The sequence below is a fragment of the Kogia breviceps genome, chromosome 5, assembly GCF_026419965.1.
Source record: "Kogia breviceps isolate mKogBre1 chromosome 5, mKogBre1 haplotype 1, whole genome shotgun sequence".
In the NCBI taxonomy this organism is placed as follows: domain Eukaryota; kingdom Metazoa; phylum Chordata; class Mammalia; order Artiodactyla; family Physeteridae; genus Kogia; species Kogia breviceps.
The window spans coordinates 143012459-143035820 of NC_081314.1; the positions used below are offsets into that span (position 1 = coordinate 143012459).

Sequence of the window (23362 nt, forward strand, 5' to 3'; positions counted from 1 at the left end):
AGAATGAGACTAGGATTAGTCACCAAAAAGAGCTCACATTAGTGGACATTTTTTGCACACAAAAACACATTACTGTTCAAGCACGGACATGTATTAAGCTGTTGGATCCTTGAACCACCACCACCAAGCATGCGTTATTATCACTACTGAGTCTATTTTACAGATGAGAAAACTGAGGCACAGAAAAGTGAAGTACCCTGGCAACACGCGTTGGAACAAGGCTCAGCCCTAGGCAGTCTGGCTGTGCTCCAGAATAAGACACTGGGTCCTTAGGAAGGGATATGGGGCCTTAATCTCTAGGGGGGGGTCATAAAAGTTCAGCCCTCATTCCTCTTTTCTTCACTATCCTGGAAGAAAAAGGGAATGAAAAAGGACTACTGAAATGAGTTTAATTTCTCCAATTCTACTATGCTTTTTAAAGAATATGTCTGTGTGCATGGAAAACAGACAAAAGGATTCAAAAAGAATGAACTCTTAGCAGACCCCTGATGGTGTAATATCAATTAATTTAACTTCCTTTTCTAAATTATTTTCTAAGCTCCTACAATAATTGTTTTGGAAATGGGGGAAAAGAACAAAGTTTTTATAATTATTTTGTTGTTGAAAAGATATTTTATCCTGTGGGTTTATTAAACCTGTATTCAGGTTGAAGAAAACAAAACAGAACAAAACCCACCGCCATCCTCAGGCAGGCAGTGGTGATTTTCAGAGAGGGTGTCCAAAATGAGTCTAGCAGCTATAAGGCCCTGCACCAGCACCACACAACCGTGATTCCCGTGGCATCGGAACCAATATAGACTCAGGATATCGGAGAAGGCATGTTGCAAAAAAGCAGAAGTGGAAGGAGGCAGCATCTGGAAGGAAACATGTAGGGAGACGCCTCAGTGGAGTTTCACTAAAAGGTAACAAAACTGCACAGTGCAGGTGGAGGGGAGCAAGTATAGAGGAGGAAAGATCTTCATTCAAACAGGAGGCTCCTGAGATGTTACCCGGGTCTAGCAACAAGATGAGCAAAAGCATATAAACAAATGGGTCTCCAAAAGAAAAACATCACTTTGGCAGTTTCATGTCAATTCCACCAAAATAGTGCCTTGAGTGACCGTGTACATAAAATCATTGGAGTATGTTCATGTACTAGCACCTTCAGGAGACAGACAGTACGACATCTAACCACGTCTGGCAGCTCCTCGGGGTCAGATATAATCTCTGCCTCCGCCTGGACAGCCATCAACATCTACGGAATACACACTGGACGAGAATCTCTACTGGACACTGTCCTCTTGTCCATTTCAATGCAAAGCTCACAGGCGCTTTCTGATCATCAAAGGAGGCACTTTAGCAAGAAGTGACCTGACGCTTAACAGCGACTCAGTGTTCTGATGATTTCAGGGACCCGTCGGAGATCAGGGTGGAGCTGTAGGTTTCCATGCTTAGAGTAAGTAAACATCACTCTTTGGAGTTTCGCCAGTGCTTGAGCTGAGTGGCTTTCAGGTGCTATTTATTTTGTTTAGTTTATTGTTCAGTGTTACTGTTTGTTGACTTGATATATTTTTCCCCCCACAAAGGGGCCAGTCGGTAAGGACATATCCTGTAGGTGGAAAATTGATGATCCCCTATTGTTCAGTGTTGGTGTGTGGTGGTTTTATTTGCTTTGGTTCAAAGGACCTAAACAATGCATTCATTGGAATTTAACAACTGGTGTAAAATCAGCACAGAGAACAATCTGTGCGCTGAGATTTTTGTACCCAAATCTGGTGATCTCTGCTTGACTAAAGAAAGCAAAATCTAAAATGACCTTTCCATCTAAATAACCACAGAAAAGAAAACCACTGACTGAATCTCAAAGAGACGTATTTTTCAAGAAACACAAAAACAGACTCATGCATCATTCTCCATGATTCCAAGGAGCTGAAAGTGCCCACAGGGCCCAAGTCTTACTCATGGACATGTCTAATCCAGTTACCCTCCTCTCTGTAAAATCCAGCCAGCAGACAAGACCAAGGATGAGAACAAGGGTCTAAAGCCGTTACCTTAGAAATGTCGTATTTGCACCTACAGTGAATTCTGCCAGAAAATCTGTAGCAAGAGACTCACTCCCCTTGGAGGGGAGCGATCGCATCACAAGCTGTGCACTCGCAAAGGAAGTTTCCACCGGGAGCTCTTCCTGCATTGGTGCGTCTCTGATCAGGTTGGCTATCTGTGTAGGAAGTGGACGCAGGAAGTATCTGTCTACAAACCCTTTATCCTCAAGGTAATTGCTACAGCAGCATTTTACTGTTTACTAAAGCAGTAAACATGTGATCTAAAAAAAGATGTTTTCCATCTCCAAAGAACAAGGCTTTAAAAAAAAAAGGTATGTGCGCTTATTTCATAACCAGCTTCTTATCAAAACCGTCGGCAATATGCCCGTGCTTCCAAGAGTGAGTGAGTCAATGGGAACAGCTTTTGGGGTAGAACAGAAGCTTCTCTCTCAGGGATGCCCAAAACACACAGCCGGGTTTTCTTTGCTGAGATGCTGCTCTAGCAAAAAGTAAATTTTATTTCTCTTCTAAGCCTAACACAGGCTCAACAGAGTCGGGGTCTCTGGCTGAACAGGTAAAGTCAACAAGACTTTCCATGTTAACTCAAACTGGTAGAATGGATAGCCCATAAAATCACCTGTATTTGACCTTGGGCAACATTCATCTTTTTTATGTGGATATAAATATGCGTCTAGCCCTAAGGGTTCTCACAAGAAGAAGTTAAAGACAGAACTCAAACGTGGACGTGTGGCTAGTGGCTACTGCTTTTGACGACTTCCACCTGGGGCAGGCGGGGCCTCCTGCCAATCTTCTCTTTACTTCTTTATTCCAGATGCAAAGCTTGTGAGCCTTCACTGTCCCAGGTTTCCTGGGATGACGGGAGTGACTGGATACCTGTGAGAGGCAGCGCGGGGTGAATGGAAACGGGCCCGAGGAGGCCCCCTGAGCACTGGAGACGTTCCAGGGGGTCCTCTCCATCCTTACTGTTGTCCTTTATGTTTTGAAAAGCTCTTGTTGGGTTGTTAACTATTGCAGAGAGGAAGAAAGAGGAGGGAAGGAGCTTGAGAGTGAGAAGTACAGAGGGAAGCAGAGGGTAGCAAGGCCCCACATTTCTTCTCCAGGGCCGGCCATGCAGAGGCTCAGGCAGACTCCTAGCAAGCACCTCTTAGCACTGTCTTAGGTCGTCTCCAGTACAGATAAAGCACTGTGAATAACTGAGAACTCACTGCTCTGTAAGAGTCTTTACTTCTTACTAAAGAGAAAAGAACATGTTAATCAGAGGAAAATTGGCTACTTGAAAAAAAAAAAAAAAAAAGAATCAATTCACAATCTGTTTTAGAAATTGAAAAAACAAAAACAAACCACCTTCTATGGATTTCCTGATTTTAGTCCTAGAAGGAAAACTGATTTGACTCGAGTGAATAATAAAATTAGCTAACAAGTATTAAGTACCTCTAATGTGCTCCATACAATTCCAACTCGGTTCATCTCCCCATAGCCTTGCGAAGTAGAAGCTGTGGTTACTGCTTTTTACAGATGGAAATATCCAGAGATGGTGAGGTGAGGGACCTGTCCAGGGTGAAATGCCAGGAAGACTGTTTCTATTTTCCCGAGAAGGAACTAAGGCCTGGAGAGGTGCCTTCACCTGCCGAGGCCCTACAGCATCAACTGCAGCCTCAGCCAGCCTCTCTCAGGCCAGCCTCTTTCCATTTACCCTCCCTAGCCTCCACATCTATGCCTCCCTCTCCTTGTGAACAAGATAAGACCAATCCTTTCCCCACAGAGGCTATTTTAAGGATGCCGTGAAGAATAGAGTCTTCAGGACCTCCCTGGGCATAAGATAAACATGGCTGGGCTTGCTCTATTTCACCTTCATGCTTCTGATCCCCTTGGGAACATCAGGTAGCACCCACGTACAACACAGATCCGAAGGGGACTTCGCAATATAAAACCACACACACTTTTTTGTTGTTGTTGTTTTTTTTTAACTCGGAGCAATGTCTTAGGAAATCTACCTCAAATTGAGACACAAACTAATTGTGTTGACAAATTCTCAAGTGTTGTTTCAACAGTTTCCTCTTCCTCAAAGGTGAGTATCACAGGCCTACAGCTAACTTGAAAAAATAAAAGTCAACAAGACCCAATGGGATCCAAAGGGAACAAGATGGTAAAGTCCCTATTGGCTGATGATTTGAATTAATGGACTTGGGGGCAAGTGGATGGGAGCAAGGCCGGGGGGGTAGATTTTCTCTTCAGTGGTGACTCTGTTTCAGTACTTTTGCTAAATTAAAAAAAACCCATCAGTTTGCTATACTATAATTTTATTATGGAAAGACAGATGTTAAATCATCCAGGTAGAGTGATTTAAAGGCCACTGTGTTAGATTCAGGAGTGCGAGTTCTTTGCATATGTTAGAAACTGTTCTTTATTTTATGCTCCAGAAATTGACAGGCATTGTCTTGAACAAAATCATTTGAAGTAACAGCCCTGATGTTAATGTTATGATTGGATTATGATGTGGCTTTAAAAATAAATAATTTTGCTTGGCCTTCGCGTTTCTTTTCTAAATGTCTCGGCACTTATCTGTGCCTAACAGCAGATTACGTTCTTCCCAGAGTCTAATTCCATGAACACCCCTGCGGAAAGACTTGGTAAGGCCTGATGGAAAACTCAGAGACGTGGGCAAGGAAGTTGATCCTTGGGGTGAGGAAACTGAAATCAACAGCTGATCTGGAATCTGCAGCCACGGGCCCCTTGGATATTTTGCCAAATATGGAAAGAATTCTTGGCACCAAAGCAGATGGAGAATGAGGTGCTAGAGTTTTAGCTGTTCAGTTTTCTAGCGCTTTATCTTAATTAGCCAGTGAGAGTATAATTGTCGGTGTGGGATTTTTCACACAAGAGTGGTAACGTACGTTAGCCAATTATAATAATTTTCATGATTTAATGTATCACTATATCATTTAATACACCGCTTTTTTTCCTGCGCAGTAATTTATTATTTGGAGCTAAGGCAAATAGCAGGAAAAAAAGATCAGATGATGATAAATTGAGGGGAAACAGATCTGTGTGCCTTGAGCAAGTTTCCTATAGCCTCTCTAATCCTCTACCCTTATCTGGACAAAAAGCACCAGGATACAGGCTGTGGTGAGCATCTCATGAGATAACGTGAGCATCCAGCACAGAGCCTGGCCTGGAATAAGCCGCTGCAAGGATGATATTAATTTGGATTATGAATTCAAGCTACAAGATCTACCTTTTAAAAACGTTTTTCGCTATGATCTTTTCAACAGCAATTTAATTCTATGTAGTTAATTTGTATTTAAACTAGGAGAAATATCTCTAAAGGAATACATCTATTTAAAATCTGCAATAATGATTGCAGATTTTACTAATATCTTAACTTTCTCTTGATGACCTTAAAGAATTTTAATCAGAATTTATTTTTCAACAACTATTTATTGAACCCCTATGCTTTGCCACGCTCTGTCAAGGACACAAAAGAGATGGACAGACTATCACGAAAAACCAGGTTCTATTGTTTACATAGGTAGACACAAACACAAGCGAAGCTGGGAGCATGTGTCGCCAAGAGAGAAAACAAAGCAGGAGAGAGTGGACAAAATGAGGAATGTTCTTAAACTTCATAAAACATGCCTCAGCCAAGTTCAATAGGGGAAATATGTGGGAAATAAGTTTGCTCAAACATGGAATGAAAGTGTGAATAAGAAAAAGATCCCGAGGTCACAGTGGCCACTAGTTGAAATAGGTTCACAGCAAAAAAAAAAAAAAAAAAGTGGAATGAAATACTATAATTACGGAAATACATATAAAAATGAGATTCCATTTTTGCCTGTCACAATGGCAAAGATTCAAAGCGTGAAATATTCAGAGTTGTTATGAGTACAGTGGAACTGGCCTTATCTATGGCTACAAGTGGGAACTGATACAACCCTTCTAGAGACTAAAGTGGTCATTTTTTTTTTTTAAACTGGCAAATATTTAAATTTGGCAGAGACTTTAAAAATATGTACACCCATGGGTCCAATGATTCCTTTTCTAAGCACTAACACTAATAAAATTTTTTAAAAATTACATAAAGGGTACATTGCAATGTAATTGGTGAAAAATTGAAAGCAATATTATTTCCTACAATAGGATACTGGTTATATAAATCATAATACTTATTTTAAAGGAATACAATTAAGCATAAAAATTCTGCTTATTAAAAAATGGTAGTGACATGGGGAAATGTTTGTAAAACAATGTTAACTGAGATAAGCAGGACAGTCAGGGAGACAGAAGGACAGACAGAAACACACAGTAGGAAGACACACACCAAATGCTGGTGATTTTCTCTGACTGGTTGGGACTAGGAACAATTTATATTGACTTTGTAATGATTTCTTTTTTCATTTTCTCTACAGTGCTTTATTTAAACATTTATTTAATGTTTTATTACTGTAATCTGTACAAAATAACAAAATTAATGAGAAAACAGGACAGTGGAGGATTCCAGTAACCCTGTTCCTGCCCTAATCAGGGGCAAGAGGCACTGCAGGCCTCCGCCCTCCTTCAGCAACGAAGCAAACAGCCTCCATCCTCAGAACAGGACTAAACCAACCCTCTGATCACCCATGCCTTGAGGGGCCCCCTGGACACCCCGCCTGCCCAGGTGTTTGCTACCTGCCCTGCTATAGCCTTATCCAGGGACCGCTATAACCTTATCCAGGGACCCCTACGAGCTCCTTGCCCCTCACCTCTCCAGGCTCCCGTGTGCCCTGCCCTGGCTGGGAGGCTGCAGAAGTGACCTGTGGAAGTGACTTGTTATTCTCCCTGTCTCTTCAAAAGCGTTAGCACAGAGTCTGTGTGCCTCTGGGCTTCACAAGTGAAGCCGGGTAATGAAACACATAGAGAGAATTCAGAGCAGGGCCAGAAAGACAGTGCAATGTATGAGCAAAGCTTAGATGGACTTGGATTGGCTGATGGCATCTGCCATTTATTGAGCACTTACTAAAGGCTCTCACCCTGGACTCGCATCAGGACGGCCATTACAATCCCACCTATAGGTGAGGAAACGGAGCTCAGACAGGTTAGGGCCCTTGCCCAGGGTCACGTGACTAGGAAGGGTTCACAGGCAGATGTGTCCGTGGCCACATAACATAAGTAAAGAAATCTCAGAGGTGACGGGGTGGGGGGGGGATAAAGTCCCCTGAGAAGAGAAGAGCCCTCCTCCATCCTGTGGGGACAAAAGGAGGGGATGGGTCCCCTGCTGCACTTGAGGCGTTCCCTAAGCCCTAGGAAAAAATCCTGCTGGAGCAGATGTGCCACCACCATCGGAAAGGCCTGGAGACTGTCTCTGTCAAACCCCCTTCTCGGAAGATTTGACACTGCAGAGAAACTCTCTGGGGTCCTGGCTTTCCAACTGCCTCCTGTATTGTGATTCTCTTCTGCATCAGCTGTGAAATCTGCCAGGGTATTGGGGTGCCAAAGCAGACCCCTCCCACAGAGGGAGCCTTATTCTGAAATTCTAAACACAGAAGTAATATTTTCCTGAAAGCATCAGGAACGATTGTTTCATGTATTTATTTTATTCCTACGTATGGTTTTTCAAGAGACATCGACAAGCGTACGTATGTGTCAGGGTGGAGGAGAGATTTAAGCAAAGATCTGTTTTGTAAAAAAAAAAAAAAAATTTAATGAAATAATCACTTTAAAGAAAATATAGATAATTTAAAAACAGCTCAGACTTCCAGAACATTCTCTGAGAGTACTGCAGTCCTCCATAAGTATATTTCATGGGAATAAGGATCCACAAATTCTATCCTTTCCAATTCTCCTTGCCATGGCCACTGAGGCAGCGTGCCCAGCCTCAGAGAGAGCTGTAGGGGGAAAAGTGCTGTGTCCCATCCAGAGGGGGCAAAGCATGTCCAGAGCCACCCACGGACGCAAGCAGCAAGTCCTTTTAAGATGATGGCCCATAATTCCACCTTTGGGCCAGTGCTCTGGAAACATGGCATTCACATAGTGGTGCAACAGTATTTTCCGTTTTCTATTCCTTCCACTGTCACAGAGTCCTCTGAAGTAACAAGGGATGAAACAACTGAAATTCCACTTGAGCCAATGAGTTGTTGAAAATTCATGTGCCCTAGAGCTATTAAACTCATTCATCACATCCCTTAAAATCCTATATAGGAAGGAGATGAACTTCCTTCATATATCCCTGAGCTTTTAATTTTAAACAAGTTTGCGTCACACATGAGAGCAAATACTCAGCAAGAGCCTGCTATGCTATGTGCAAGCCATGAAATACGTAAAAGATGCTTCATGTTTTTAAATTAACTTTTTTTTTTACTGACGTATAGTTGATGTACAATATTTATATAAGTTACAGGTGTACAATATAGTGATTCCCAATTTTTAAAGGTTCTACTCCATTTCTCGTTATCATAAAACATTGGCTATAATCCCTGTGTTGCACCATATATCCTTGCAGCTTATTTTATATATAATAGTTTGTCCTCTTCTTCCCCTACCCCCTACTTACCCCTCCTCCCTTCCCCCTCCCCACTTGTAACCACAAGTTTGTTCTCCACGTCTGTGAGTCTGCTTCTTTTTTTTATTTGTTGTATATTTTAGATTCCACCTATAAGTTATATCATGGTGACCATCAAAACCCTCCAACCTCCGTCAAATCAAAGAAAGGAACTTCTTTAAACAGCTCATTGAAACTGTAAAATCATGTTCTCCCTCAGCAAAGCCTTGTTATAGTAACTTTCCATCCCCTGTCTGATTCTAAGATGCTCTCCACTCACGCTGCTCTTTGTAGCTTACTCTCTCCTGGTCTTCCAGTGCCAGATCTGTGATAAAGGAAAATGCCCACAAGCCCATCTTAAAGACTAAGGACCTTTAAACTCTAGGATCAGGGGCTGTAACCTGGGGTTCACGGACCACCCAAGGAGTCCAAGGACAGAACTGGATTTCAATAGTATTAGCTTCCGTTGTCACTCTGTGTATTATTGCCTTTCCTGCATTTTAAAAGCATTAATCTGAGAAGGGATTGCAGGCTTCATTAGACTTCCCGAGTGGCCCAAGGCATAACAAAGGATCAAGGAAGTCTTTGGGAGACTGGATTAAAAATCCTAACCGAAGCAAAGTCAAGTTCCAAGGCTAACAACTGGCTGCTTGGAGTCTGTAAGCAAAGGCAGCACCGTTTTGTGGAGAAGGAAGGGAGGGGGTGTAAAGCACCCCCCAAGTATCATCAGGTGGCCCCAGAAGCACCAAAACTGATTCGTGCATCACATACGGGAACATCACTTTTGATGCTTACATTTTTATTAGAACTCTTAATCTGATCTCAAAATCCACGGCCCTTTAAGGATAAACCAACCGACATACTCACATAAACTCATAAAATTCCTTTACTTCTTCCCATGGAAACACTTTGTTACCATTTCCAAAATACCAAGGGAAAATGATGGTGAGAATCATAAAGACGGGATAAAAACATTGAGCTTTTCATAGCGCCTCATAGGGTCTTATTATTCACGCCAAAAAAAAGAAAAATCCACTGAGATGCGGAGACCAACTTAACAGATTCTGTGCATCTGATGCTTGATGGACTAATTGATTTATTTACTGAAACAACAAAAAACAGAGTGCGTTTGAGACTGGAAATTGCCCGTATGACAGACTGTTTCCTAATTCCAACGGACAGCCGTAATTTTCCCTATGCTAATTTGAGCTTTGCACTAACATAATTAAAACTGCAGTCAACAGACTCAGGCCTCCTTTTTTCCACTCTATAAACAAGTCTGTAAAATCATCTCATTACTTTACCCAGGAAGCCTAGCAGAACATTTCTTAAAGGAAGTTACCTATAAAGAGGGGCTATTTTATTTTAACAGAGGATTAAAAAGAGTCCACTTGAAGTCATTTTGAAAGTTCACTTAAGCTATATATGATATACAGATAATGCAGTGTAATCAAATGTTAAAGTAAGCATAGTATCCTGGGTAAGTGGAAACTGTTTCCCAAAATTCATCCTGAAAAACACAAAACGTTCAAGCTTCAAAAATACCTTCATCTTTTCAGAAATGTATACTTTAAATTAAACAGTATGACGCATTTGTATTCTATGCAAAACATACCACACACCCTAAAGGATTGTCTGTTATTTCAATGTCCTTCAATACACTGATTTTTTTTTGAAACACACACACACACACACACACACACACACACACACACACACACACAAACACACAATTGTACCCAAGCTATTCAAAATTTACAAAGAACATTAGATTCAACTGCTATGAAACATGGACACAAATAAGGGTAAAAATAAGAATTAAGAGGGCAGCATTTGGGGTTATAAAATCAAATAATTTCTACTCATATAACTCAAAGCAGAGTACATCAAACCCTCAATTTTAAAATTCCTTTCTATACAGTTATACTTCAGCAGACTTCAATCCTTGAAGCCAAAGAAAGAAAAATCTCTGTAAGATTAAAATCTTTGATACATGATTTTTTCTATGTATTATTGAACATACCTTGAAAAAAAAAAACCTATCTTGAGAAATAGAAACTGAATAGAACTTCTGAAACATAGTTTATGCGATGGGTATTAATTAAATCCTCTGGCAAAAACATTTCAAATTCCAAAGCAAAGAGGCTTTTAAAAATTGTCCTGGCCCAATTCTGAGCAAACTTCCATATTCATGAGCTTTCAGATCAACTAAAACCCTTGATGAAAACGCAACCAAATGCTTCTCACCTACATGCAGCAAAACTAAAGACATGCAACCAATAAAACTTGCTTTTTCCTCCTTTCAGTATCTGTTTTTGCTCCTGACTTTTTCTCATTTCTAGAAATGTCACCAAGGCGTGCTGGCCTTGACAATATCGTAACAGACCACTTTGTGGGCGCTATGCCGCCAACTTGCACTAACCATCAAACTGGCTTCAGCTCCAGGAATCAGGCTACATTCACATTTCTACCTCCGTGCATTCACCTCCACCTGAATCGCTCTCTATTTGCAAGAAAAACAAAACATCAGACCACACACCCCAGAGCACAGAGAACCAACCAGCAATTCCCACAAAGCAGCCATCACGGAGAAGAAAGTCTACGCACAGTGCACCGAGGAGTAGGTACTTTATTAAAGAGAAATACATAACCGAACAAACCGAATTACCACCATCTGAATTATGAGAACGCTGTGTTCTCAGCCTGAAGGTTCCAAAAATCAAGTCAACATTGGCATGTCCCATGACCGACAGCCACTTGCCAGGCAACTCTTCATTTCCACAGGGACCGGCTGGCATCCCTGATGGTAAGGAGGCCTTCAAGAACATCCAAAAGTTCAACATTTCCAAGCCCATCTTTTTCTCCGACCCTGCCCTCCAAACTCTCCAAGTCCATTGCCTTCCAGCGGATGCACATCCAGGCACCGCGAGAGATAGCTAAAGAATATGAAAATTCGGACGCGCTCTGGAAAGCTTTTGCAAAAAGTCATCCACGGCCCTCAACCGTGAATTTAGAAACCCCAATTTTTTTCTGAGTTTGAAGTTTTTAAGCCTTGCGGATGGTTGGAGTAGGAAAAAGGAAATTTACTAGGCAGTGCAAAGGAAATCTTGTTGTCCTCTATTGTGGCAGCGGGGGTGTTGCCCAATATGCTAACTTATCTGCGTTGATAAAGGAAACCAAAGAAAAGAGCAACAAGCACAAGATTTGGTCAAATGAAAAGGCACCCTCTCCTTACCTTAATAGTGCTGGCCATAGTGCAATCACGTTTATTGATCGTTAATAAATGTTAATAATAATTATTGCTTCTCTCTGACCAGAAAGTAGTTTTGATGAGGTTGTTTAGAGCGGATGAGATTGTGCTAAGTCTGGGAAATGAAGTCAGTCAATGGCAGGAAGAGGTTTCTATTGGTCCCGGCCGCCCAGCCCGAAGAAACAGGATATTTGGGAGTGGAGAGATAAGAGACCCTGAAAACAATGTTGTTTTTCTTGATGATATGCAGCCAGGAGATTTTTTTTTTTTTCAATTAAAAAAAAAAAAAAAGACATCAATTGCCTGGGCCTGGGATGTGACCACAGCAGGTGTGACCCAGTGTGCCGCCCGTGTGACACGCCGCCCCGGGCAGGATGCAGATGTGGCGGGACTCCGAGTGGCTTCACGTGGGCGGCGAGCCCCTCGGGGCCCCTGGGTGTGGACGGGACTCCTGGGCCTCTGTCTCCCCGGATCTGCCACACGTCTGGGTCGCAGGGCCTAAGGCCCCTACCCACTCCCTGGCTCCATTCTCATCGAAGGAAACTTTGCAGGTAGCACTTATTTCGTGTTAATAGGCGACGGACGATGTTTAGCCACAGCCATTCACCTGCTGATCTGTAACAACCTCCACTGGTTCAGCATCTAAAGTGAATGTTCCAGAACAGTTTCATTTTCTCCTTTCAAACACAAGTAATTGCTATCGGCTCCACGATAAAGTAGCTGAAAATGCAAAGACTCTAGAATACAAGTAGCTAAGAGAAATAAAGAGGAAAATAAGCCTATCAAATCCTCGTTTTCAAATATTTGTTTAAAATCCAAAGCACTTAAATGACTACGAATGCTTTATAACGGCAGCAAGCTGGCCCCCTCTGACAAGGGTCCAGGTTGCAGACAACAGGCCCCAATAGAACTCTTGGCTACACAGAGATGCCACGTCCTCATTAAGTGTTTTAAAATCTGAGCTGTAAGTTCAGGGCCACACGTCTGTTTTCCACTCAGAGGAAATACAGCTAATGTAGGCCTGAACATTCCTTAGAGGATTTCAGGCCTTTTAATTACTCATTTTCAGGAAATTACTTGTTCTCTGGAAGAAACAACATTTTGCTTTGAATCTAGCTACACGAAAGTTGGGCCAGTAAAGAGGTGTGGTCTCCATAGGGGACCCGCAGAACACAATAGACCAAACCCTGAGTCATCCAGCAGCTCTTGGTTTCTGAGGCAGACAGTCAGTGAATTGATTTCACTCAGACTTAGGCCTGTCTACATCAGAGCTCTAGAAATGAGCCCAAGTGTCTATATCTTTCACTGATCCCAAGATTTCCCCATATGATAGGTAAAGGAGAAGGAAAGATGAGGAGAAGTTAGGGGAGGAAGGAGAGGAGAAGGAGAAAAGAAAGAGAGAGAGAGACAGATGGGGGAGAGAAGAAAGAAAGAGAGAGAGAAAGAGAGAAAGAGAGAAAGAGAGAAAGAGAGAAAGAGAGAAAGAAAGAAAGAAAGAAAGAAAGAAAGAAAGAAAGAAAGAAAGAAAGAAAGAAAGAAAGAAAGAAAGAAAGAAAGAAAGAAAAGAGGAAAGGAAACGAAGAAAGAGAAAGAAACAAACAGAGGGGGGAAAAGGAAAACGAAAGAAAGAGAAACTATAAGAAATCTCATGTAAAAATCAGAACCTGACAAATTCTCAGCATCTACATTTTGAGGGGATGTTGATTTCCGCTCTTTTCATCTCCAAACAATAAATGAGATGGCAGGCTGATTCAAATTGTGTTTCCCCTAAAATTTCAAAGTACTGAGTTGTTTTATCTGGGCAGCTTCCACTAGGATTCAGGAGTGCTGGGAAAAATGCCCTTTCAGCTCCACTGAGATTCCTTGTTTTTTACTCTCCGAAGAAGCATCGATTTCAAATGTGAACTGTAGTACCCTAATCAGCAGTGTTCTATTATGAATTTCCCAAGGAGCAGCCTTAAGTAGGGTGACCCCTTGCTAAAAAAAATAGCCATGGAAGAAAGTTCTGTGCGGTCCCATCTCACCACTGCCGCCTGGTTTCTGACACAGCCCTTGTCCTCTGCAGCAGGAAAGCATCAACAATTTTATGGAGATCTAATTCTTCGTTGAGGGTCTGTCCTGAACTCCTTGGTTCTTGTCTAATTCAAATCAGTGAACAGTAACATTTTTTTAACTCTTTATTTAGAAATAACATCAAACTTCAAATACCATATGATATCACTTATATGTGGAATATAAAATAAAGACACACCAATAAAAAATTTTTTTAAAGCTCATTTTAATTAAAAAAAAAAGAAAGCAATAAAACAAAATAAAATACGATACAAATGAACATATCTACGAAACAGAAACAGACTCACAGACATAGAGAACAGACTTGTGGTTGCCAAGGGGGAGGGGGGTGGGAGAGGGAAGGACTGGGAGTGTGGGATTAGCAGATGCAAACTATTATATATAGGATAATAGTCCTACTGTATAGCATAGGGAACTGTATTCAATATCCTGTGATAAATCATAATGGAAAAGAATATGAAAAATAATATATATATGTATAACTGAGTCACTTTGCTATACAGCAGAAATTAACTCAACATTGTAAATCAACTATACTTCAATAAAATAAAAAAGAAAACAGAAAGAATGAAACTTATAGAAAAGTTACAAGATAATACAAAGAACTCCTAATATCCTTCACCAGTTCCTCCAACTTTGGTAATTTACATCATTTGCTTTGCTATCTCTCTCTCTCTCCTCTCTCTCTCTCTCTCATCTCTCTCTCTCTGTCTCCCTTACTTATGTCTAATGCATATATATGTATATACACACATATTTTTTTTCTTTAATAAAACTTTGTTAGACTAATGTACTTGCTTGGAACTTACAAACAGAAAACTCTATGCTACCCTTTGACTTATTACCTGAAGATTCTATCCATAAGTTTCATTGTGTCTAATTCTGAAAATGCATATAACACCAAGTGATGTAATAAAAATCCAGTTTTGAGATAATGAGTTGTAAACCCAGTTACAAAATTAAAAAGGCAAATCTTCCTCATTTCTAATGACAAATGCTGACTGATGTCTATCATCTTCCAAGAGAATTATTCCTGATGTCTAGAATGGCATAATAGCACCCCAGTTCAGTATTCTCTGACTATTTAATGCAAAGTTCTAAAAAAACAAACTTCAATTGGCTCTTGACAGCATAAGGCATATCTATTAATTAGAATATATTTAGTAATGCAGAAATCATTTCCCAAACATCATTCTGGGGGAAATCATCTGAAGACATAGGTATCATTCTATGCTCCCGTCACCCACACTCAAGCCTCTGCCATTAAACGGCCTCAGCAGCAGATCACTCAGCAGCCTAAGGACCGGGCTGCCCTTCCAACGAGACACCACCCCTCCTTGGGGGAAGCCACCCTCAGGTCACTATGCAGACCCATTTGGGGGCAACTGCAGGTAGCCTCCCCCTGCTCATCCTGCCATGAATCTGTCAAGACAGGGTCCTTTTCCACCCTCCTTGGGACTCAGTAAACACCATGCTGGAACAGTGTGGCACCCCCAGCATATGTGTGAATAAACTGCACGTTTCCACTCTGTGCTTATCCATCGTGGACCCATTACCCATGAATTTACCAAAGCCCTTCAATAGCCTGTTCATATCTTACTCCAAATGAAAAAGGAAAGAGTGTAAAATAGACTCTACCATTACCATAACTATAAAAGGAGCACTGTCATTTATTTATCCTAAAACCACAACTTCCCATTTTCTGAAGTCAACAAATTCTCATTCTTCTTCTTCGACTAACTTCTCTGTGTGGGATCTACAGAGGAAGGTCAAGGGTTGAGAACAATTCTGGGTGAAGGCAACATAGTTCTAAAAAGCATGTATGAGCGTAGCAAAGAGATAATGAGCCAGAATCTTAACTGGAGACACAACAGAAGATTCACTCGTGATTGACTGACTGAGCCCTGTATTCAACATCCATACGGTGACATACTTAGCGTCATGGAAAATAATGTAGTAGATGAATACTTAGTGATATGGAAAAGTGTGGTACGTTGTCTGGTAAGTTAAAAATGAGGTTATAAAGGAGAATTATATTACAGACTCATTTTGTTAAAAATAATAAGGCAAAATAGAAATATTAAGTCAGCTACATACTACAATACTAATAGTAGAGAATCTTTTTTGTTTTCCCCCCTTTCCCCTTTGGTTCATTTATATTTTCAAAAGTTATAATAACTTCAATAAAAATAAATAAATAGTAAAATGGAATAAAATTTACTCACCTATTCCACAAAATATGTAGAACATATTGCTTCATATGTTCAACAAGCCAATATTATGAAAGAAAAGTGGGGAAGAGGAGAGGAGAGTTCTAGATTCAATGGAACGTAAGAAACCCAAAGCCCAAATGCAAATGATGGTCTACAATTAGATACTGATATGAACAAATTAGAGGTCAAAGGCTTTTCCAGGGATGCTAGAGAAATCTGAATATATAATGATTGTTACATATTATAGATATTATTAACTATTTATAGCTTTAAGAATACTTTGTAGGAAAACGTCCTTACTACTTAGAGCTGCGTTCCAAAGTACTGAAGATGAAAAGGTAATAATTTCTGTAATTATTTGAAAGAATCCATGAAACATAACAATGCAAATATGACAAAATTGTACAATTGTCAAATCTCAACCATAACTTACATGAGTGTTCACTGTATTGTTTGCACTCCTTTGCGTTCTCAATGTTTTATAATATAGTGTTAAATAAAAGTTTCTCACAGATGTCTTTCTTTAAAGAAGTTACAATAAACATGTTACACTGTAATGAAAAACTTACATAAGCAACATGCAATGTTCTATTTTTTTTTTTTTTGAAATATCTGTATAACATGCAGCACACGATACCTATTTGTCAAACTCTATATGTGTGTGACCAAAATGCACGTTCTTTCATGAACGTCTACAAGAACAGAGGAGCTCTTTTTGATTAATTTCATGAAGGAAACCCTGCAGACTCTCATGTGCTTTGTAACGGCCATCTCCCCAGCATTACTCCCTCCAGTCAACGAGTGCCTTTTCCATGCCCACTCAGCGCTCTGGTGGGCACTAGAAAACAAGGATGACAGGGCTCTGTCCAGTCCCTGGGTGTCTCAGCGTTCAGGAAGCCTCTGTTCGGCACCCCACATTCCGCACACGTAGAACTGCAGAGCGTGGGACACCCCATGAACCGCAGACTCTTTATGAGCGAAACAATGGGACAAAAGTGCCGTATTATTTATTGTGCCTCGGATGATACGTGAATCTTAAAATGTGTAATGTTTGGATTATTCGAGAGAGCCCGGCAAGAAGGATGTCCCAAGGATTTTTGGCAGGGACGTGCCTGAGACTGTAGATAAGGATCAAGCATCTGGAGCTGTGTCCCCACAATGGAAAACTGCATCACTCAGTGGAACTTTTCCGTCTCTATCAATTGAAGGATTTGCCTGAGAACACACGGAGCATAAGGCACTCTTAGCCCCCAAGGTCACCCATCTTATACTGGTTAAGGATCACTTTTCTATTCAAAGCAGACTCCGCGAGGACAGTTTCACTCCATTGGGCAAGACGCTGTGCGCGTGTGGGGCATACCCTCCCGCCGCGCGTGAAGAAATCATCCAATTACAATTTAAATAACTCTCGTTTCAACACTTTCTCTACGTGGTTAATACATTCTTCAGCGTCTCGGTGGATTTGAACTCATCTAAACCGAGGAAGTTGTTATCACACACTAAGTCCTCAACTTCTCAACACCAAGTTGCTTAATTTGGAAGCGTGTGTCAAGTTCAGTTCTACAGGCTCACGTGGAGCAATGGTTCCAGCGCACACGGTTTCATAAGCGTCACCTACATCCTCACATTCTGCCAACTCTGTCTCTTACCCAGTGGTTCTAAGAACGCGGGAGCATTAAAACCCGTAACACAAACCCTAGGTACGTCAACGTAATACTCGTGGCCGAAAAAAAAATTATTTTTAATTAAAAAGCAAAGACAAAAGAAACAAGAGTACTTATTTTGACACACTAATTTAGTATAAAGGAACATTTCAATTGCCTTTTTCAAAGATCATGTTTCTATATATAATTTGTGAGCCATTAAGTGCATTTCAAGGTCTTCATCCGTCTAACCGGGGCACAAATTAGTATAAATGTTATAGTCATCAGAACGCCACTGGTTAACCACAGGACAGTCTAGCACCCATGTCACCCAACTGGAAGGCACACAAAGGCACATGGCCCTCTGCCTAAAGGCTGTCCTGCTCCCATGCCTGCTACTCAGATCTAGGGTTCTGTGTCCCAACGGCTATCCTCAGCCATCACCCCTGGCCACCCCGAGAAGTTATCTGGAGTTATTGAAATGAAGTTAGATTTTGATCCCTAGTTAGATTTTTAAATGTTTTTTTTTTTAAAATGTGTCAGTCTCACTTACAAGATACTGGACATCAGCATTTATTTTTGTCTTGATCTGTAATGATTCTGTAAATTATTTCTTAAAGAAATTATATACTATTTCTCAAAGAAACAGCATTCAAATCACACCATAATGTCACGCAATTAATGGAACTTTACAGAGAAGCCTGCATTCCACAATTGCTCCGCCTGTTTGTTTATAAAGGCGTTTCAGTTCCAGATTGAGATGGCCTTTCTTTCCACATCTCTTAATTTGTTTATGTTTTTGCTGATATGTTTCTATCGCAATTGGAATCAGAAAGGAAGCCAAGGAACAAAGTGCTGTGCCATAAATAATGCACTGGGCTTCCCTGGTGGCGCAGTGGTTGAGAATCTGCCTGCCGATGCAGGGGACACGGGTTCGATCCCTGGCCCGGGGAGATCCCACATGCCACGGAGTCGCGAAGCTTGCGCACCTAGAGCCCCTGCTCCACAACTAGAGAAAACCCGCGTACAGCAACAAAGACCCAACACAGCCAAAATTAAATAAATTAAATAAATAAATTTATGAAAAAAAAAAAGGGGTGAGGCTAATGGCGGACTCTGGGAGGGCTCACGCCAAGGGGTACCTCCCAGAACTTTTGCTGCCAGTGTCCCTGTCCTCATGGTGATACAGAACCGCCCCTGCCTCTGCAGGAGACCCCGCAACACTAGCAGGCAGAGAGAGCTACCCCTCTTGGTTGAAGAAAACAGCTTGATTCTGAGGAGAAACAAAAATTTACAGGATATGGTGAAGTCACAAGAGCTCGAATCCTCCACCTATGGTTAACTGTACCACAGTAATATACTTTGAATGCAAAAAGGTGGCAAATAAATGGCTTGTCTAAATAACATCCAAAAAATAAAAATAAAATAATGCATTCAGATTTGCATGAGTGTAATCAGGGAACCTGCAGACTTAACTTAGTCCTAGGCCTACACCTTGAAGGCAGGTATGTGAAACAGGGTCTGTCTCACTATGGCAGCCCCGCTAGGCTGTATGCTCCCTGCATTGTACCCTCCCTGCACTGTGCTCTTTCTCTGTATCGCATCCCCTCTACATGCACCCTCTCTATATTGTACCCTCTCCCTCTGCAAAGTGAGGTACCGAACTGTTCCCTCTTGGAGGTACAACAGAATACAGGCTAGTTTTTTTCCAGTTCACCCTCACGGAAAGAAAATTTGTTTACTTCTATTTAAATACAGTGAATGGACTCGAAACTAGGATGTAGGTTAATTCATAGGTTGCATCTGATCCCAATACAAATCTCAGCACATAATTTGGGGCAAGTTGCAGTCTCCGGGGACAAGTAGAAATGTTCTTTCTGAATGTATTGTCAATGACAGGCCAGAAGAGAAGCGGCGGTTGGCCTACAGGATACCATTTTATCCTTTATTACAGCTACAAAAATAATCCTGCCTCAAGAATTTCAGGAAGCAACCACCTATTGACCAAAAAACTAAAGTGCTTTGTTTATTTGCTAGCTGGAAACCAGAAGCAAGCTTTGCAGGGAACTTCTTTTTGAACTGCTCGATTGTTGTCACTAGAGGGCGCTATATGCCCCTCTAAAAGGTCCTTAGAGGGGAGACGAGTATGCATAATTTTGGCCTCTGCGTTTCTTGAATTGATATTATTATCCTACAAACTTCTTTTATCCATTAAAATCAAAGTCCAAAATTCAAAATGTAGAACATTTTTGAAAACTTTACATTATTATGGAACATAAGGAAATATAAATTATATGCATCTGCACATAAGACAGAATTCCCCAGCGGTCCGGTGGTTAGGACGCCGCGCTTTCACTCCGAGGGCGCGGGTTCAGCTCACCGTCGGGGAGCTAAGATGCCACAAGTCCCACCGACGCGGCCAAAAAAAAAAAAAAAAGATCTGCACATAGAACTAACAGCATCATTCTGGGTGAGATTTGACTATGGAAATTGTATAGTTGTTCTACATCACTATTAATAATTTCAAACCCTGAAAAATATTCTATTTCACAATAATTCTAAAGGGCTCAATATGTTCCCAGTGCAAGTTTCATCACGTAAATGGTAAGTTTTGAGTGCATTTATTTTCTGGTTTCAGGGTTAAGCACTTTGCCTGAACTCAGATATTAGTATACCCTTTCCAGACATGAGAACTGTAGGAAGGATATGGATGATGCTGTTAACATGTGAGAGATACTCTGTGGTCCCTTCCTTTATTTAAAAAAAGAAACCGTAGTCTCTTGGGATATGCTTATAATACAACACTTATCAAAATGATATACAATATGAAGGTATAGATACAGCTGAAATAAAATAAGCTTTAAAACTAAATACGAGAGTTTTCTTGAAAATAACCCTATTATGCAATTACACTGACTTTCAGGTCATCCAGAACACACCTAAAGCAAAATGCAGTGTCTGGGAAATATCTGCAAAAGCAAAAAAGTTAACTGATTTTGCAACTTTCCTCTTTTTGTCTTCACTTGTACTTAAACCTATCTGTAGAATTTCCTTTTTCTTCTTCCACTTTGGTCCCTATACCCAGGAAGAGTGAGGGCAGTGGACGAGGGCCGTTTGTGCTCCTGGCTGTCCAGAGGGGGGCTGCGTGGGGACGGCTCCCACAGACATCTGCAGAGGCCCCAGAAACTGCAGCCGCCGCCGATGGATTTTCCTCTCGGCCTGCCAGCGGAGCAGAGGTTCCTATGCAGCGTGTTCTACAGAAGGATTGAATGAAGGCACTATTTCTATCTGTCCGTCCGTGAGTTTTAAAGGAACAACGGCTTTGACTCGGGCACAGAAATGGTGCCGAGTAGCGGGAGGAGGCGACACTGAAAACTAAGAGCTGAGGACTCCTCGTCCAGCTTCACAGGGACCCAGCTGCAGACACAGGCCGGTCAGCGGCTGCGGAGAGCACCGCCGGCACCCACACCCCTAACTGCCAACGATAAGCTGTCCCAGGTGGGAACTGAGGGTGTGAGGGCAGGGCTACCGCCTACGTCCGCAGGTGAAATAGACCTGCACACGCTGGCGGGGGAGCCTGGGGACAGCCCTCAGGGTAGCACCCCGATCCCAAGGGCCTCGGCTTAGGGCAGAGGGGCCTCAGCCTGGCCTCAGCCTCCGCCTCCTTAGTGGCTTACAGAGTCATCTGATTCCCCCTGTCCCAACTTTCCAGGTGCACGTCAGCGAGTAACTCTGCAGGCTTGTTCGGAGGAGGAACTAGCACACATTGAGCAGATGCTGCTCCGTGCCACGCTCCGGCACCCCGCGGACCGGGAGCAGCAGCCCCCAGGGGGCCCCAGGGCTCTGCCCCAGTGCTGGCGCTCAGGAAGCCTTTGCTGAATGAATGAATGAATGAGTGAACGAACGAATGAGTGCATGAAGATGTCTACAGAGACAGGAGCCCTGAGAAGGGCAGCATGGGCTGTGCCAACGGGCAGCCCAGGAGGGACCAAAGGTCAGACTTTGCTCAAGGGACCCTGGGTAACAACTTTGGAGGTGGCTTTCCTGAGCCACTCCCCCAGATCAAGGGGCTGGGGAGTGAAGAAGGCAAGGGGTCCCTAAGAGATCTTCCAACTCTATAAATTATGGGATTCCCATCTCAATAACTGACCTAAATACCTGGCAGTGAGTAGATATTCACTCATAAATAATTAAATACTGAATGAATAAGCAAGCAAAAAAAAGACCGAACGAGTGAGTGAGTACATGCCCTCTATTTTGCCTGCATCACGTTGTATTTACAGCAGATTTACCCGAGCTGCAAAACGAAACGATGGCTCCCATTTGTACGCTCCATAGCCCTTGCCATTTTTCAAAGTAACTCTGACGAAAATTATTTCCAGCTAAACTATTTCAGCGACGGGTTGGCTTCACATGCACTGAATGACAGATGCATTGCCTTTCTAGGCACCTGTCGTATCACCCATGGCAATTATGCTTCCCGAGACAGTTCAATAAGATGTCCTGTCACACAGTCCCATCTTACAAGGTGACACTGACATTGCTCCCATCCAGGCTGGTGGGCTTGTGACTATAGCATAAGTTCAGCTGTGTGGCTTCCAAGGCTGCCTGCAAAGATGATACAGGTTCCACCTGGTTTTCTGGGGAACAGCCACTCCTACACCTCAACCACCAGACTGAGAGGAAGTCCAAGGCGCACAGAGGGGCCATTTGTAGTTCATCAAACCGGCAGCCAGCCCCAACCTCCAAGCAGGTGTGAGGCAACCTTCAAGGTGACTCCGCTTCCAACGGCCACCCGGGAGACCCTGAGCGAAAACTGCCCAGTCAACCCCCGGAACCACGGGGAGGACTCAAGTGATCCTTGTGATCTGAAGCCACTAAGTTTTGGAGTGTTTTGTTAGCGGCCGTAAGGAATGAGGGCGCCATCAGAAGATCCTTAATCTTTTGCAGCTTTGTTACAGCAGAAAATATTTTTGCTATGTGATTATTCAGCCATTCATCAAACCTCTATTGGCACCCATTATACACTCGGCATGGTGTCAGCCACTGAGATGAAGGAAAGGAGAGAAACAGTCCTCAGAAAAACGAACAAAATACCCTATATATTAGTTGGAGAGGAAAAGATGCCAAAATCACAAGAGCATCTTAACCCAAGAGGAAAGGACAAACATTGTGAACATAACAGCTCTTCCCTCTCCTCTTCCACCCTCTTCCTCTCTCTGCTCATTAAATGTAAACGTGCCTCACGGTCACTGGACCCCTTGGAGATGGAACCCCTGCTGCTCTGCCCCTGGCCTTCACCTTGGGTCCGCACCAAACGCCAGCAGCTCCCCAGGCTTCATGCCGCTGGTGCCCCATTCCCACTCGTTAGAAACATCTCTGCCGGGCTTCCCTGGTGGCGCGGTGGCTGAGAGTCCGCCTGCCGATGCAGGGGACGCGGGTTCGGGCCCCGGTCCGGGAGGATCCCACGTGCCGCGGAGCGGTTGGGCCCGTGAGCCGTGGCCGCTGAGCCTGCGCGTCCGGAGCCTGTGCTCCGCGACGGGAGAGGCCACGACAGTGAGAGGCCCGTGTGCCGCAAAAAAAAAAAAAAAAAAAAAAAAAAAAAAAAAAGCAGAAACAAGGACCTA

The 23362-nt window shown here is 42.5% G+C and overlaps 1 protein-coding gene across 13 annotated transcripts in view; it reads right to left on the reverse strand.

The window, feature by feature from the left end:
• The window catches only part of ERG (ETS transcription factor ERG), a 280990-nt gene that overhangs the window by 98411 nt on the left and 159217 nt on the right, over nucleotides 1–23362 (reverse strand). The window contains exon 1 of one of the 13 annotated variants that reach the window (XM_059065278.2): nucleotides 11792–11992. The exons of 9 other annotated variants lie outside the window; for them this stretch is intronic. In XM_059065278.2, the coding sequence (XP_058921261.1) occupies nucleotides 11792–11809 (18 nt within the window). In that variant the 5' untranslated portion in view covers nucleotides 11810–11992. Of the gene's footprint in view, nucleotides 1–11791; nucleotides 11993–23362 lie in introns of those variants that run through there. 3 more of the 13 variants (XM_059065280.2, XM_067035116.1, XM_067035119.1) reach the window with 3 other exon arrangements.